At 45.2% G+C, this 16,425-nt stretch overlaps 1 protein-coding gene across 9 annotated transcripts in view; it reads right to left on the reverse strand.

The window, feature by feature from the left end:
• Positions 1-2,380: 2,380 nt before the first annotated feature.
• lilli (AF4/FMR2 family member lilliputian) overlaps positions 2,381-16,425 on the reverse strand; it is a 128,419-nt gene continuing 114,374 nt past the window's right edge. For 3 of the 9 annotated variants that reach the window (XM_026815502.1, XM_026815501.1, XM_026815506.1), the window contains 11 exons: positions 11,345-11,399; positions 11,148-11,200; positions 10,321-10,861; positions 8,917-9,656; positions 7,975-8,872; positions 7,760-7,899; positions 7,487-7,681; positions 7,325-7,402; positions 7,144-7,240; positions 6,767-7,076; positions 2,381-6,640 (listed from right to left, as the gene is read on the reverse strand). In XM_026815502.1, the coding sequence (XP_026671303.1) occupies positions 6,531-6,640; positions 6,767-7,076; positions 7,144-7,240; positions 7,325-7,402; positions 7,487-7,681; positions 7,760-7,899; positions 7,975-8,872; positions 8,917-9,656; positions 10,321-10,861; positions 11,148-11,200; positions 11,345-11,399 (3,217 nt within the window). In that variant the 3' untranslated portion in view covers positions 2,381-6,530. The remainder of the gene's footprint in view (positions 6,641-6,766; positions 7,077-7,143; positions 7,241-7,324; positions 7,403-7,486; positions 7,682-7,759; positions 7,900-7,974; positions 8,873-8,916; positions 9,657-10,320; positions 10,862-11,147; positions 11,201-11,344; positions 11,400-16,425) is intronic. The other 6 variants (XM_026815504.1, XM_026815503.1, XM_026815505.1 and 3 more) reach the window with 6 other exon arrangements.

Consider the following 16,425-nt stretch of genomic DNA (forward strand, 5'->3'; position numbering starts at 1 on the left):
CCCCGTAAAATGAANACTTTTCGGTAGACCTAATAATAATAATAATAATAAAATTAATAATAATGATAATAAGAAGATAATGATAATGATGGTGATGGTGATAATAATTAATAATAATAATCAATAATAATCAATAATAATAATAATCAGATTAATTATAATGCAAGCCTAAGGCGCAAAACAAACAAAACATAGAGTATACGACATAGTGAAACCGCCTTCCTCTTTTTAGCCGGCGGTTATTTACCTATCATTTTTATGTACGCAATTTACAAACCGTTTATCAGCTGCGCGTGATTAAATCTCGCCCCGTCTTCCTTTCGCTCCATCTCATCGTCCCTCTTTCTCGCCCTTTCACGCACGCCACCCCCTCCAATCGTGTTCTGTTTTGTCCTCAAATATTCTTCGCCTCGTTTTATACACTTATCGTGGGTCATGTAATTTACTTTATTCTCGGGTTTAGCAAAACGATCTCACTCTCTCCAGCTTTCACAATCCGCTTAAGCTGTGATTACTATAAAATAGATAAAAAAGCCCTGCTCGCAAAATATCTTGCAAATATATAGATATATGTATATATTGTCACGGTCTTTCTTTCTTTTTTTTCTTTCTCTCTTTCATTTTCCTGTGTTCTCGCTGTCTCTCGCGTCCCGTTTCTCCTTCCGCACTTGGTATCTCAGCCCCCGGTCCTACACCCTCTCGCACCGACGCTGTTCGTTTCATGCGATTCGACATTTCAAATTTTCCCGTGTCTCATCTTTCTTTGGAATCTGCCTTCCATTTGTTAATGAAAAAACTACGTAAAAGAGAAAATTCTTGTCGGAAAAGACAATCGCGTAATCGTGCCGTCGCGTTGCCATCCACAGACAGTGTCAGAATGGAGTAAAACTTTTTAACACGTTCTTGTTAATCAATTTATATAGGGACTGAAATATCCGCGTTTCGTTCTTCACGCGTCTAATCGTATTGTTCGTAAACGAGGGTGTCGGAACCGAGTTGAAAGCTAGTCTCTCTTTCTCTCTTTCCGCGTGTAACACGAAACCCGCGCCAATAAATACAATAATTAATTAAAATAAATAGAAAGCAACATAAGTAAGTAATTATCTTTCGTTTAAGCGAGTTTGGTCTCTCCTTGGTGCGGTTACCATTCTATTTATCTCTCTTTATTGCTTCGTCCTCCACATTTTCGTGTTTGTCCCCTTCTTCCATCCACGCAAAATACACAGGCACGCGCGCACAGGCATACACGCATTCGTTTCCGTATATACAGGCTCTCGTCTCGTTCTGCTCTTTCCTTTCATTCATTTAATTCCCTTTCGATCCTGCGAATCCATCCTCGATCACTCGTTTCGTTCCCCATCTGTCTGGCCGTCTCTTTCGACACCTAAGACAGACCCAGAAACATTTTGCTCGAAAATAATTGTCAAACAATTATTATCACTGAGCGCGTTTTCGTGAAATTACAAAATCGCGTCGAAGACATTGTCGTTTGATTTGAATTTTGTGTGGATGCGAAACAAATCATTTTTGGTACGATTCCCGTGATGTACAAATAAAATGTTTCCAGATCTATACCAAGCACGAGATGCTCTCTCTCTGCTCCTGCGTTTCTGTTTGTCGGGCGGGGTCGATCGACGGGTCGGTCTCGACCAACCTCGTCGGGGACTCTTCACGAGTGAAGGGTAGATTCTACTTGGTGAACGAGATTCGACTAGAATCAGCTAGAGAGTCGTTCGAGATAGTAGAAAGAATCACTGAAAAAGCTACCCTTCGAATCGTGAGCAGAGTCCGCTCCCGGCGTCGATCGAGCCGCGCCGGTCTACGTACGTAACTAATTTTAATTAAAATTGCTTGTGCATTGCTCGTTGCTACTTAGTTAATGTACGGCTGCTCGAGAGTACGAACTCCCCTGCCCTCTTCTGTTTTGGTATTCAACGTACAAATATAGGAATAGTGGTCGAGCTCCGAGACTCAAACGCGAAGCTGAACGTTCTGATTTGTCTCTTTAGCCTTATCTGCGTGAACGAAGGCAATTGTTCTCGATAGGACTGCGGATCGAGAAGTGTCTGGAGAGCCGAAGAGTTCTTCACGGAGTCGGAGCAACGCGTTCTTCCGGATTGGCATTAGATACTACACGCGATACGACCGTATACGAGAGTATAGTAAAATAATGATCGCATAATACTATTTTAATATAATAATATAATTATGATTGCATATTTCTATGTTTAAATATAATATGCTGCAAGTGAGAGGTGTATGCACGTGTTCCTGGTGTGTGTATGTGTGTGTGTGTCTGTATTTTCCACGTCTGTACGTGGCAATATAAATATATTACAATTCACGGCGTAGCGGGAAAAGAAGACAAAAATTAAAACAGTTAATTAAACTGAATTCTTCGGGATTATAATGTATCATACATATATATAGATTATGTATACATATATACGCTCGACATGTCTTCATCCGAATCTTGGAAACTGTTTGCTGCTGCTGCTGCTGCTGCTTCTGCTGTACATAATGTACAATTTATCGTTGCGACGTGCGTTATTATTAAATCCGTCTCTATTCCAACTTTTCCCATCGTCCTTCCAGTCTCTCCGTCCCTTTCGTACTCACGCATTCGCACACTCGTCTCGTCTGTCAACCCTCATTCATTCCTATAAATACCTCGAAAAATAATAACGATCGTAGTACCAATAAATCAATAATAATATAATATAATATAATATAATAATATAATAATAATAATAATAATAATAATAATAATAATAATAAATGTCTAAATAGTAATGACAATATATAATCATTTGTCATATGTATATTAGTGACGACAAACATTTTCTTTAAAACGTGGCAAACGACTCACGCGCGACCTGGTGTAAATTGATCGTTGTCGATCGCTATAAAAAAAAGAAATGTATAGTAAAAAGGAGAAAAAAAGCAAAACTAGAGAAGGGAAGGAAAAGAAAACGACAAAGCACAAAATTAAAATGTTTTATCGTTGCGGTTATCAGAACGGCAGCACCATTCGCTCGTTTGTCTCTTCGCGGGTCGATAGGAACGTAAAAACTTGCTCGAAACGAATTTCCCTCCTTTGCGAGGACCGCTGATAATGTTTATCGTTTACAGAATAAAAAAAAGAAATATTCTAATCATAAAATAACAAGAAGCGAGGAGAAAAGATCACAAAGAATATATCTATGATAAGAAAAATTAAAGACAGAATCGTGAGCTAACTATTGATGCCCATCGACGAACGTCGTACACGCAGAGAACACCATTCTTGCATTCAATTAAGAATTATTTCTCGATAAAAGTGCAGACACGTTCGATTTCATTGCAACAGCCAAATTGCACGAGTCGTTATGTTTTACGTCTGATACAAACTCATGAACGTGTTTTTAGAAAAACAGTATATACGAGAAATGTTTCTAAATAGATCGGGCCTTTTAAAATTAATTAATGTATCTATGTATAACTTGTTGAAATTATTACTTAACTTTCATGTATTATCGTACAATTTAAAAATAATTGGAAATTATTATTGGAAATAATTCATCAATTGAATGAATTCTAACTTTGTATCAGACGTAATCGGCCTCACTGTACATTACTCATGTTCCCGGGACTGACGAAATTCAGGAGGGCCTGATATACGTATCCGCTATAAATATGAGTCTCGAAAATATCAAAACTTCTCTTTTCTTTTTTTTTAATAGACTTCTCTTTTTTTAGTCTCTTTTATCCTTTAGTGCGTGTGCAGGCGCGCACACGAGGTATAAAATTGTATCCCGTGAACCATTGGACCTCGCTTAGTAATTCTATATGACCCTTCCTGAATCTCGTCAACCGCGCGTGCCCGATGTCTGTGTTGTAGATCTTTCAACGTGTTTCTTTCTCTTTTATTATTCTTGCGTTCTCTCTCGTTTTCACTTCGCTTTTGGCTGATTTATCTTGGAGAAAAGCATTAGCAACGAAGAAAATCGCGAGCCGCATTGAACGTATACGATGAATTAATAAATTGGTCCAACTTTCCTCTGCATTTCTTGGTACCGTTAATTTTAATTCTAACGAAAAGACTCCAGACGTTTCAGAATTTAATTCAATTCAATTTCGATATGTTTGACTACTTGTGTAGAAATATGGTCGCTACGATCGTGGTCCTACGAATGATCCATTCGTTTTGGATTGCCCGCGAGTCAGTGAACGCATTGCTAACACTTTTCTGTATTCATATGTCCATCTCGTTACAATCGAATACCAAATCGAATTTGCCGTTTTATCGAGAAAGACAAAATCACGTTCCTTTCGATTTGTTTAATTCACTTTTCTTAACAATCAGGCCTCGTATACTGTAAATGTAAGCCAATCTTTCCTAAACTGTGAAAATAGAGAAGAATCGCTTAAAAATGCGCGCTCATTCTGCGACACAACAGTTTCTCTCTTCATTCTGTCGGCGACGGATCGAGCGAAAACTAAAGGAAGCATAACGAGTGAAACATCGTAACGGAAAGAGATAAACCCGATTTGAAAGAGGCACGAATGAAGGGCGATTGAAACGATATGAAAAGAGAAATGATAAGAACCGAATTTGTTTTCTTATAAAAAAACAATGAAAATCTGGACTGTCTCTCGGAAAGAACCATTCGGGACAAATTCGGCGGACATATATAATATCTTGTGTACGTGTATTTTAATAATTTTTTTCTTCTTTCTCTATACCAGAAATTTCTTGATTCTCGATAAGATTTGTGGTAGCAAAAATTGGGGCGGGCCGGCCTGTCGCGTCGATTTGAAACGGTCGACAGGTCGCCCTCAAGGCGGCGGCACTCGCAAATACCTATTTACAAAAATATACAGATGAGCAACTTACTTTTATCCGTTACGCTTGACTTTTTATGTATTTTTTTTTCTTCGCTTTTTTTTATTACTCATTTTCTTCTTGAGTTTCGTCTAACGAGAGACACGCGTCACATGATTTATTATTTTATTCGTCTGGTGTCTGACCTCGCCTTCTTTCTTTCTTTCCATTTTTTGTATTATTCTTTCATCCTTTAATAAATCGCACTATTTATAATGGTGTATGCACTATGTATAATTATCTGAATATTCCTTTTTTATTTATTTACTTCTCATCACTAGAACCTCTACGTTATTCCCCGTTTAATTCTAAGTAATGTAAATAATATGTATTGGTTGTTTCGTTTTTTTCTGTTACCGTTTTATATTTTCCGTTTTTCCTTGTTGCGTATTAATTATCTAATCTAATGTTACTTTTCTTTCTTTACTCGTTTGTAACCTATCTACAAAAAAGAGTCGTGTCCTCCGTTCACGGACGTCAGACAATTGTATTACAATAATAGTAGCGTTGCATCGGTTCTCGATCAACCATTGATCTTGTTGCTCGCGGTGCATCTCCACCTTAGAGAAATGCATCATCACACTAAAATTTCTCGCCCGTCTCAATTTTGCAAAAATTCCCACATTTTATACTTATTTCGTCACCTAAAAACACCCTCGCGAATCACGCGACCGCCTTAACTTTTATCATCTTTTTCTGCTAACAACGAAACGCCAGCACGCGTGACGCATTGATTCTCTTTGTCTCATTAAATATACTCATATTTATATATTTATAATTATTTATATATATATTTATATAGGTAATAAACTATATGCATATATATGTATATCCTTGTGTATTCATCGCACTCGAATCGCCGAAACGAAACTTATGCTTCTTCAGGTAACGTCGGCTGCGGCGCACCGTAAAGCAAGAACACACGGGCGCTTCTTGTGGCACTTCTTATTCCTTCTTCGTCGCTTTCCTCTCCCCTTTCTTCGATTTACCGTCTTCGTTCAAATATACAAAATTCCGATTGCTCCGAAAAAATAGGGACAAAGCATTCTTCCCTCGATTCTTTATTCTATCAACCTCTATTCCCGCCTTCGTTTCAGTCCCCCTCGATTTCGTTCTTCGGAACTCTTTTTGCTTTGCATTCGATTCTCGTTTGCAAAATAAGTAACGCAGGAAGTCCTCTTTGCACACCGATCATCTCCCTCTTCCTCTAGCTGTCCCCGCCTCTTGAGAGGAGTATCTCTGAATTGACTATTTGAAATTGGTGCTAGGAGTTTTTTATTTTTTTTTTTTATTATTTTTTTTTAAATGCACGGATTTCCGTGAAGAACCTCTGAACGGAGAAACGTTGTCAGAACTTCCCTAACGATCGTTCTCGATCATCTTTCCAGTTGCTTTTACTCCCCCAGACTATCGTCTCGATTCGTGCACCCCTCCGGAGCATTCGCTGATTATGCACTCGACTTCTCTCCTCGTTCAACGCATTTTTCATCACATCATGTTGTAGTTACCATACGATTGCTGATCGCACGTTCTCCGAATGAAAATGGAAACAACGATCGTCCTCGATCGTTCGCGTTTATGTGTACATCGTTGGATACGTGGCCATATTTTGCGGGAGAGAAGTAATGTAGTTAGGGGTGGGCGGTCTGGGGCTGTGCCACTGTGGTCAGAGATCTCGAAGCTTCTTTATACCGGCCTGAACATAGCGCACCAGATCACGCAAAGAGCTTTTCAACGTGAGGGGTCCCAGTTTCTCGTCCAGCTCAATGAAAAAATCTACAAAGAAGAGAACAACGTTCTGTTGAATCAAGCGTACATAAAGCGTAATTCGAATGTTGTTTACTTACTAACTTCGCCGACTAAATATATTAAACGCTTAGTAATGAAATGTGGAACACTCACCTCTATGCTTATCCGTCACCAGTGCGTTCGCCTGCTCCCACAGATCGTGACAACTCAGTAGCAAGCTGAACTGATAATTTTGCTTGGCCATGGCGTTGTGAACGCCGAGAGGTACGCTGATGTATTGCGCCGGTTGCGGTTGACCCGAGGCAGCGCCACGATTCGCTAGCTCACCGCTGCTATATCCCGAACTCTGGCTGCCCACGGAACCCACGGAACCGGCTGGTGAGGGCGTCGGTGACAAGGAAGGCGTACCTTGTCCTTCTGGCTGCACCGTTGTTGCCTGAGCAGGCTGATGCCACAACGAAAACTAATAATTAATTCAAGGTAATTTTATTAAGACGTAAAGATCGTCGGTCATATCCGAGAATACTCACCTTTTGATAATACTCCGTAAGGATTTTTTGGTTCTCTTTGACCTCGTGTTTGCGCATCTTAAACAGCTTCAAGTATATGAGAGACTGGCAAAAGAGACTGAAACAGACGCGAAGCACAACATTTTTTTAGCTGGTTGCGCGATGGCAGGAAGTTGGAAAGTGCTCGAAGCGCGGCACTCACCTAAGAATGGCCAGCTTGTTATGTATACTGCTCTCGGGCGAATTGTTCTGCTGACTCTTGAATTTCGAGGAGATGTATCTAAGGCAGGGGTAAAATCGGAGATCAGTTTAATTAGGAAGCGCTCACTCCTCGCGGTTCTCAGCTAATTAGTGATGTACTCACTTTATGAGGCTAAGAGTATCCTTGTACATGGTGAACGACGCCCTCTCCGTAACAGGGTCCGACTCCATGGCGTTGCCAGTAAGCAAGAAACACAGAACGGCTTCTAGGTAGAGCATACCCTGCGCCGTCAACTCGCACTCCTTGTCGGCGCTGTGCTTCAGCCGTTTCGCTTCCGTCAGGTACTGATTCTGGTCCCTAAACGCAAACATGGAATGTAACTATGAGTCAAGGTATCTATCCGGAAACGATGGAAGCTGGCGGAAATTGACTCACAACCTATCCTGTTCCTCCAACACTTCATTCTGAGGATTGAAGTAGGAATAATAGACACGCTGTGGCGGGGGTGGTGGCGGCAACAAACTAGTATCCGGCTTTTCTTCCCGCTCGTGGTTAGTCGGTTGTATATCTATCTGCTGCACGCAAAAGATATCCTCCAGTTTAACAAAACTGTAATCTGACCGATAAGATCTATCAGGCCGTTTCCGTACCTGACTGGAAGATGGCCTGGACGTGACAGTTTCGACGTTAACGTGTTTTCTCTTTCTCTTCTTCCGCTCTCTGTGCTCACTCGACCCCTTCGCTTTCGTCTCCAGGGAATACAAAGTACTCAAACTGGACACAGAACCACAACTTGGATTACGTTTCCTCTTGGGCGCGTTACCCACGCCACTAGCACCACCACTACCACCTCCACTAGCACCTCCGACAACGATATTACTTTTCGCGTCCGATATAGGCTCGCACTTGATCACAGAGCGACTCTTGAGGTCACTGTCGCCGGGTAACGTGTCACCGTGAATTCTCGCGTCCGAATTCAACTGTTGGGGCGGCGGTGTATCCACAATTTCGCCTTCCTCAGGCGTGGGCGGCCGAGGGGGTTGAGCCGAGAGGATTGAGGCCTGTCTCGACAACGGCCTCGTGTCCGGTAGCTCCGTACGCTGCCTTAACTCCTGTCCTCTCGATAGCTGCGCTACATGCTGTATTCTGTTCAAGTCGATCTTGCACATCAGAGACAGCACGCCGTTGACATAAGTTTGCTGCGGCAGAGACTGGATCAGGTTAGACGCTTGCGACAAAGGTCTCTTGTAAGGACTCTCCCCGCCGGTAGGGGTATTGGCCGAGGTCGTGTACTCTTCCACGTAGATGCCGCACTTTCCACCGCCTTTGCCCCCTTTCCCACCCTTCCCGCCACCCTTTCCGCCGCCCATCGAAGACGAGAACACCTTCCGAAGGGTATCGCTCTTCTTCTTGTCCTGCACGTTACCCACGTCCTCCTCCTGCAACTTCGAACCTGGACTGTTGTCACTATCCGAGTTCTCCGGTGAAGTGGTTCGGGCCGGAGGCGCCCTCGGTCTTGGAGGTACCCTGTTTGCATAAAAAGCAATTCTAGTGGACATTTTTATAATTTTTAGATACACGTGAAAACTCACCTGGCGATCTTCCTCACAGACATTTCAGACTCGCTATCAGAATCAGACCCACCAGTGACATTGGTAACTCGCGTGCTCGATCTTCTCGGCTTCGCTTTCGCAGGACTCTTCTTTTTCTCCTGTTTCTTTGGCGAATCCGCCAATTTGCTCCTTTTGAGAGGCATTCTTCTCCAGCGAGCCGTATCGTCCTCAGAGGCGCTGTTATTCTTTCTATTTGGAGGACTCTCGTCCTCGCTCGAGGACCCGCTTAATCTGGACCTCGTCTTCTCATTTATAGCTGATGGTATCATCGCAGGTCGATCGCTGTCCGAGTCGCTGGAATCACCCTGGGACCGGTCGTCACTACCATCGTCGCTAGTCGTGATCGTCGGCTTCGAAAGCGGCAGCTTCTTCTTCATGGGACTTCCCACTCTTGTTCTGCTGCGCGGTTTACCGTTCTTCAAGTTTTCATCCGTCGTCCGATGACTACCCTTCGGACTCTTTGTGGACTTTCTGGGTCGCCCGACTTTTTTTTTACCATCCATGACCTTTGGTTTTTCCGGCTGAACACGAGTTCCCTCCGTAGTTTGCTTTTTGTCATTGTCTGACGGACGGTCGCTGTCGCTGTCTAGTACCCCGATTATGGTCGCGTTACGAGTTCTCTTCAGGGCCTCATCTAGCTGCCAATCGTGCGCTGCCTTGTCCCTGTGCGTTCTCGCGTCGGTTGTCGTTGCCGGCGAACCAACTCGCTTGTTGCAATCCTACAATACAATTAAAAAGTCCCCCGTTTTCATTCAAACTGTCTGAACGTAAGCGGAGGGAGCTATGTTAGTATGACTTAGGAAGCGGGTCAGAGTGTTAACAAGTCGCTCGAAGTCCAGAACCGGACTCTCACGCGGAAAACTTCGATGAAGTACTGCGAAGTCCAGCGCAGTAGCTTAAACTTCCCGGAGTCGATCGTGCTTCCTCCGAAAGAATCTGCAGTGCTCGCGATCGGTTTACAAATACGATTTAACTGTTAGCCACTAAACATCACCAATATTAAGTACCTCTCTTACGCTATGAACAATTCAGAAACTAACGAAAAATCGATTAATCCCCCCTATTGTCCAAGTTAATTCTGCGTCGATATGTAGCGATTGATACGATCGATCAACCGTCTCGTGTACATAGTACTCATTCAATTAGAAGAACATTTATCTTTTTCTTTAGAACGGATAACGTATTTGATGGGGCACGTGATGAACTTATTAAATAGTATCTAAATAATAACTTCAGGCGTAAGCGATCAATTACCATACCTACTTCTAAGTAAAAGATCATTGTGAATATAATTGTTTTACAAATCACGCTGGACAGCAAAGGGTTAAATCCAAAGCAAAGGTCAAAGAACTGGCGCAGTAAAAAAATGACACTAACACCTACCTGCGTTTGTTTATTCTCCGCGTTCGGTTCTCCGTGTGGTATAGTCGTTCCCTTGTTGATGAACGAACTCAGATTCCACCTCGGTTTCGATTCCTCTATAGCGGGCGGCGGTTCCTCGATAAGATTCTCTTTCTTTGGTGACATCGAGGGCGGAGTCGAAGGTCCTTTAGCCGGTTGCGTGCCCGTTTCATCCTCGGAGTCGTCGCTACTGTCCGTGCACGAGTCAGAACCGGAATCGGAACCGGAATCGGAACCGGAATCGGAACTTTGGGGTGCCTGCTCAAGAGGGCTAGGCGGCCTTTGGTTCATCGTCGAACTTGGGGAGCCTTTGGATGGCAACGGACTCACTGGCGGTGGTGACAACACCTGTTCCGACTTTATTTGCTTCGGCGGAGACGGCGGTCTCTGGGGTGGCGTTGGCCTGGCCGGGCTGAGGGGCCGCGTGGGCGACAGTGGGCCCACCGGCGACAGACCCATCGGCGACATAGGTGCCAGCGGCGGCGGAGCTGGCGTCATCGCTGGTATCAACGGTGTCGACAGACTGCAGAAAACAAAACGGGACTTCATGTTTTATGGTTCAACCTAATACAACTTTGCACTTGTGACAAAAACGAAAGGCTGTGCGAGATTCGATGAGTTAAGTATTGAATTGTATAGATGTTGACAGCAAATTGACTCTTTGGAAGTATGGAGAGGACATGATAGGTACGTACGTAGGAAGTTATAAAATACATCAGCAATTAATTATGAACAGCGGTCAATGCATTAATTTTGAAACAGCGATAATCAAATTATATGACAGAGCGTATCGACAAATAGATACTTACTCGAGCGTGAGATCGGGACTTCTGTTTCCCCTCGCCGTTCGCGATGATGTTTCCTGTGAAAGAGAAGAGCACCGATTACCAATTAATTTTATACGATGCGGCGATCATTAACTCTTCCTTCAGTTCGTCATAAACGAGAACTTGATTCGATAATTAAACCACGATATAAATTTAAATATCGGATTGAGCAAAATTACCTTGGTCGTTTCATCCTCACTGTCCTCGGATAAACTCAGGTCTCGCTCTAACTCTCTGAAACAGAAAGAAAGGAAAAGTCACACAAAATTCGCAATGCTACTTCCTCTAAAGGATATTTTTAAAAATAGAAGGCCACTGAGTAGCACTCGTTGAACGCGAAGGTGGATGCAAATATGTACGAGTGAAACGGGAGGGGGGGGTGGGGCGTGAAAGAAAAGAATAGAGCCAGTCGGTACTCTCGAAAGCGCACTCGATTAGAATCAACAAGGAGAAGAACGCGCGTGCCGAAGCCGGGGGCCGCGCCGTGGTTCGCGAAAGAGAGCAATCTGTAGAACACGAAGCGAGGGAGGAGGCAACCTAGGAAACAATCGTTCATTGATCTCTGAAACTGCTGTTTCACGCAAACCCGTCCCCCCCCCCCCACTCCTGTTCTTTGTCACTGCGTCGCATCGACGTGTTTCTCGCCTTGCCCGATCGCACTTTCACTTTCGACTTCCTCCAACCTCCGATCGAAACCGCGCTTAATTACTGTCAGCTGCGATTCTTAACAGCGGGTCCTCTTTTACGATGTCGTGACCTACGACAGGACTTCATTTATAATTTATAGGATCGTAAATTAAGAGCTGTTGAACGGAACGATTTGCTTCATTGATATTTACAGGCGCGTGCTGACAATAGGCATTCAAGGAAACGTCTATATCGTATATAATAATATACGCGTGGTACGGCCGTATGAATTTGTCCCTCGAATCGGTAAACGAGGCAATTGTGCATTGTCTCGAAGCATCATAACGCGGGTGCACGAGGAAGGAAAAGAGAAATAAAGAGAAGAGTCCTTTCACCCCCGATCGAGGAGAGACGCGAAGATGCCACTCTAGGAACGGGCGAAGTGCGGCACGACCAGTGGGGGAATGTAAAGCAACGAGGAGTAGCTGTGGGGAGACGTGACGAGGAAACGGAGAGGGACAGGAGAGAGGAGGGAAAGGGACGATACAGAAGATGAAGAGGAAAAGGTAAAAACGCGAAGCACCGAACGCGAACGTGCGGAAGGGTCATCGACCCTAAACACACGCTGTCCTGCGTCCTCGTCGATGTTCGTAGACATGGCCGACTGGCCTAAGGTTGGCTCATAGTCGTTTTCTCTTTGCCGCCGCGGCTTTCTCCTCGATTTCATACACCGCCCGTTCGGAAACTCTTCCTCCGATCGATAAAGCTGACCGAATATCAAGCCGTCGTATTGATTCACTGAGCGAGGACAGTGCCGCGAGTTTTTAATTGACTTTGAAACTGCGTTTTGCAAGCGGACCGGGGTAACAGAAACAGGGAAAAACTGACGAAATCATCCGGCGGGCTGGAGCGCGAGAGCGGCGTCCGCTGAAATAGGCAATGACTCGCGCAGAGAAAAACGAACGGAGCTACGGTACAGCGGCAGAAGCTCGTAGGAAGGCGAGAAGGAGAACGGTACTCGCGCGGCTGGAATCCATTTCCATCTGTCAGCGAGTTAACGCGGCACTCGCGATCGCGAAAAAGGAGCAGAACCTGTTTGTTGCTCGGAGCCGTGGGGTGGCTACGCTTCTTTAACCTCGCGTGATCCGCCGCGAGTTTTGCAACCGAGGGGAACCGGCTGCTCCTCTCCTCGCTGGCTGGCTCTCCTCGCCGCGTGTGTACACGCGCGAGTAAAGTAAACGAGCACGAACGCTTCCTCGCTCGCTCCTGCGTCGTCAGGAGGCGGTACGTCGCAAGAAAGGGCCGCGTGGCGAGTGTCCGTTAGGAAGCCGATGCGAAGCGTTTCCGGAGAGAAAAGAGCGGGCGACGCGAGAAGAAAGAGCCGCGGCGACGTTCGCAAAGCAGGTCTTTTCATCGAATTAAATGCTTTGACGGTGACAACGTCGCGTAATTGGCAACGAGGCAAAAGGGCAGAGTGCGAGAACAGAGGGTGGAATTTGCCGCGAATCTTTTTCGTTCTGTCGGCAAAGCCGTTCAATAAAATATTTTATTCGAACGGGAAATCCGTTCATCCGGTTACGTTTGGGTTTTCAAACGTTGGGTCGTTTTGTACCTGTCGATTCGTTGGAAAACGATCTATACTCTGTCTATCGACGGGTGTTTATGCTCTCGTGTCTCGATCTTCACCGATCAAATCTCTCGTTCGGTATTGGCGTTGAATGGACACGCGACGTCGTTCGGAGGACAACGCTCTCTGACAACAAATATATATATAAAGAGAAAGAGAGAGAGAGAGAGAAAGTCGCGCCATTGGCCATTGTTCGATAATTGAATCGTCGCTAGACGTTTTCCGGAAACTCGATGATGGAGAACGGTGGAAAAGCAGCGGAGCAGTACGCGTACGCGTTGAGAGGAGCACGAGACGTCTGTTCAAGTATTGCCGCAACGAACAATCGTTCGCGTTAGTGTTCGCCTATTATCCAACTAGCTCGTCCGCCGAGTCCCTATCTGTCCGGCACGTGCTTGCCGGTCTCACATCCAGAAGTCTGGAGCTAACCAGGCTCGATGAACCGCGACCGCCAAAGAGTGCGCAAATGCGGGAATTAATTCAACAGGGTAAACGAGGAGGAGCACGTAAGCAAACGATCCGTTCAAAGCGTGGTTTACCTAATTACTGAAACCGTACGGCCCACCGGGAACAGTCGCGGCGCGGAAAACAGATTGGAGAACGCCTGAAACTGGTTCGATTTCTCGAATTATTGTTTGGCTCTAACGATGGTTTCTAATCTGCTTTACAGATCTATCGAACCTCCTCGATAACGAGTGAAACAAAAAATACAAACTGTAGAGATAAAGTGAGTGCAATTAAAACGATTTTCAGGTGAACGGCGCGGCGGTGCTCGAGTTCGAGTTCCCGTTGCATAATAATTAAAGCCGGAGCCGCGGATCGCGAGGCGAAGCGCTGCTGGTTGGGCAATTCGCAAAACGAGGATCGCATTCCTCGTCCCGGAGCGCATTTATAGACGGTGGCGGTCGCCCGACTACGATAGTAAGTTCCGCCGCTGGCCATTAAAACAGGGACGACGAAGCGGAGGAAGCTGAAGGAGAAGAAGGGTGAAGACGGAGGTGGCGATGGAGCACGGAGGAGACAGAAAGAGAAAAGAGAGAAACATAAAAGCCGGTGGTATATAGCGGAATTTCACGAGGCAGACTAGCAAGCTGCCTGTTGCGAATAACTTCGGAAGTTCCAACGTGTATACCACTGTCCCACCCCTCTTCTCTCTCGCTTCCAGTTTCCTCCCTCGCTACCGCCGTCTCCGCCCGACGCGACCCTACCCTCTTCGTCCTCCGATTCTCTCTCCTTCGCGTACCATCGATAGAGTTCGTCCTCTCGCGTCTCTTTCCGTTTCCAACCACCGGCGCGAGCTTCCCCCACGATATACATACATATACATATGCACGTATATACAACACCTACACGCGTTCCGCCCCCGTTGCCATCCCGCGCGTTCCATTCCCCCTCGCCACTCTTTTAACCCCTTATTACTTCTCCTTGCTCCGCCACGATTCGACTGTCTCCTCTCCCTCGGTTTCCTACGCTTCGTTCGCTCTCGACACGGAACCTCCTTCAATTCTCAGCGGCGTCGTTTCAGTTCCCGTTCGATTCTGCATTTTTCTTCGGTCGCCTTCTGGTCATACGCCATATGCATTCGAGTCGCGTGCTCGCGACACGTTCCGCTCTTCTTCCCCCTACGTTTCTCTCTCCTTCTCTGACCTGGCTCTCTTCCACCGAGTTCGTTCTCTCTTCGTATTTTTTTCCTTTCAAGTTATATCTACCAGAAAACAGACGTTCTCGAACAACGACCATAATTTTGGTTTCAAACCACCAACTGAACGACACCAGGTGGACTGTTAAAAGTGATACAATCGCGATGAAAAAATATCGACGACGCCGGCTGGAATCCACGTGGATAGTAAAAACGAGCCCGGGGCACACGGGATTGAACGTTTAACCTTTAATCGGTGGACCATAGAATTTTCAGACGAACCGGAGAGTCTCGTCGACCGTGTCGCGACAAAAGGGAGCCAGCCACGGGAAACCGCGTACAATGCGTCCGGGGAAATTGAATTTTTCGAGCAGGATAACGTTTTTCGGAATTCCCTGTCGATGTCAAACCCGCCGGCCCAATGCGACTCGTTTTTTTTTCGTTTCATTAAATTCTGCAGCATATCTTCCATTATTAGTGGCACGGTTCGTTACATTCAGGGACAAATCGTCCAGCATATCCGAGAATTCAGCTTGAAAAAAAAATCGAACGATAAATCTAACAGTTTCAAAAAGGCATTCCGAGTATTCCGAGCTCGTCTCATGGAATATTGCTTGTTCTCGCAATTAGCCATCGATTGGGTTTCGATTCTCCCGTTGTTAGCCACAGAGACGTGTCGTTGGTCCGCCGGTAGGTCCGAGTTAATTTCGTGCCGGGATCGCGAAAATAGACGCGCTGCTGCAAATCAAACCGCGTCCCCGACCCTCCCTACGCCGTCAATCGACGCGACGTCGCCCGTCGCGACGCTGAAAAAGTTGCGCGCTCGCAATATCCGCGCGAAACCGACTGACCAACCGAGCACTCCTCCGTTTAATAAAACTTGGCCAGCGCGCGGAAAACCGCGGCGCGTTTCATTTCGTCTCCTCTCGGTTTTGAAAATTCAATCTGTTGTTTTCAATTTCACCCCTTCTTGACAACGTCCTCTACACTAGAATTTCGTCGCCTGAGAGACATCCGAACGGAAATTGTGTCAATTATTCTAATTTCATTTACCTAACTGATTTCGAAACAATAGGCGTGGTTAGATAAACCGTTGCAAAGTAAACCGCGAGACGAGGACAAAAAAATCTTTGGTGTAATGAACAGCGTTTCATCCAAAATTAGCCAGAGAACACAGGATTTGCGGTGAATTGCATGACGACACGATTATTCCAGTGGAATTGTTCGGTTCGTTACGGTTTAATTAAATCGATACAAGCTGGCATAAATAATTCAGCAACACTTCTTTAATTGTCGTCGATTTAAGGATGTATTGACTATACAGTCAATCCCAAAAGTTTATATACCTTAGAAAAACGCATTTCCTA

The sequence above is a fragment of the Ceratina calcarata genome, unplaced genomic scaffold (assembly GCF_001652005.2).
Source record: "Ceratina calcarata isolate Rehan_Ccalc_2016 unplaced genomic scaffold, ASM165200v1 scaffold46, whole genome shotgun sequence".
NCBI lineage: Eukaryota > Metazoa > Arthropoda > Insecta > Hymenoptera > Apidae > Ceratina > Ceratina calcarata.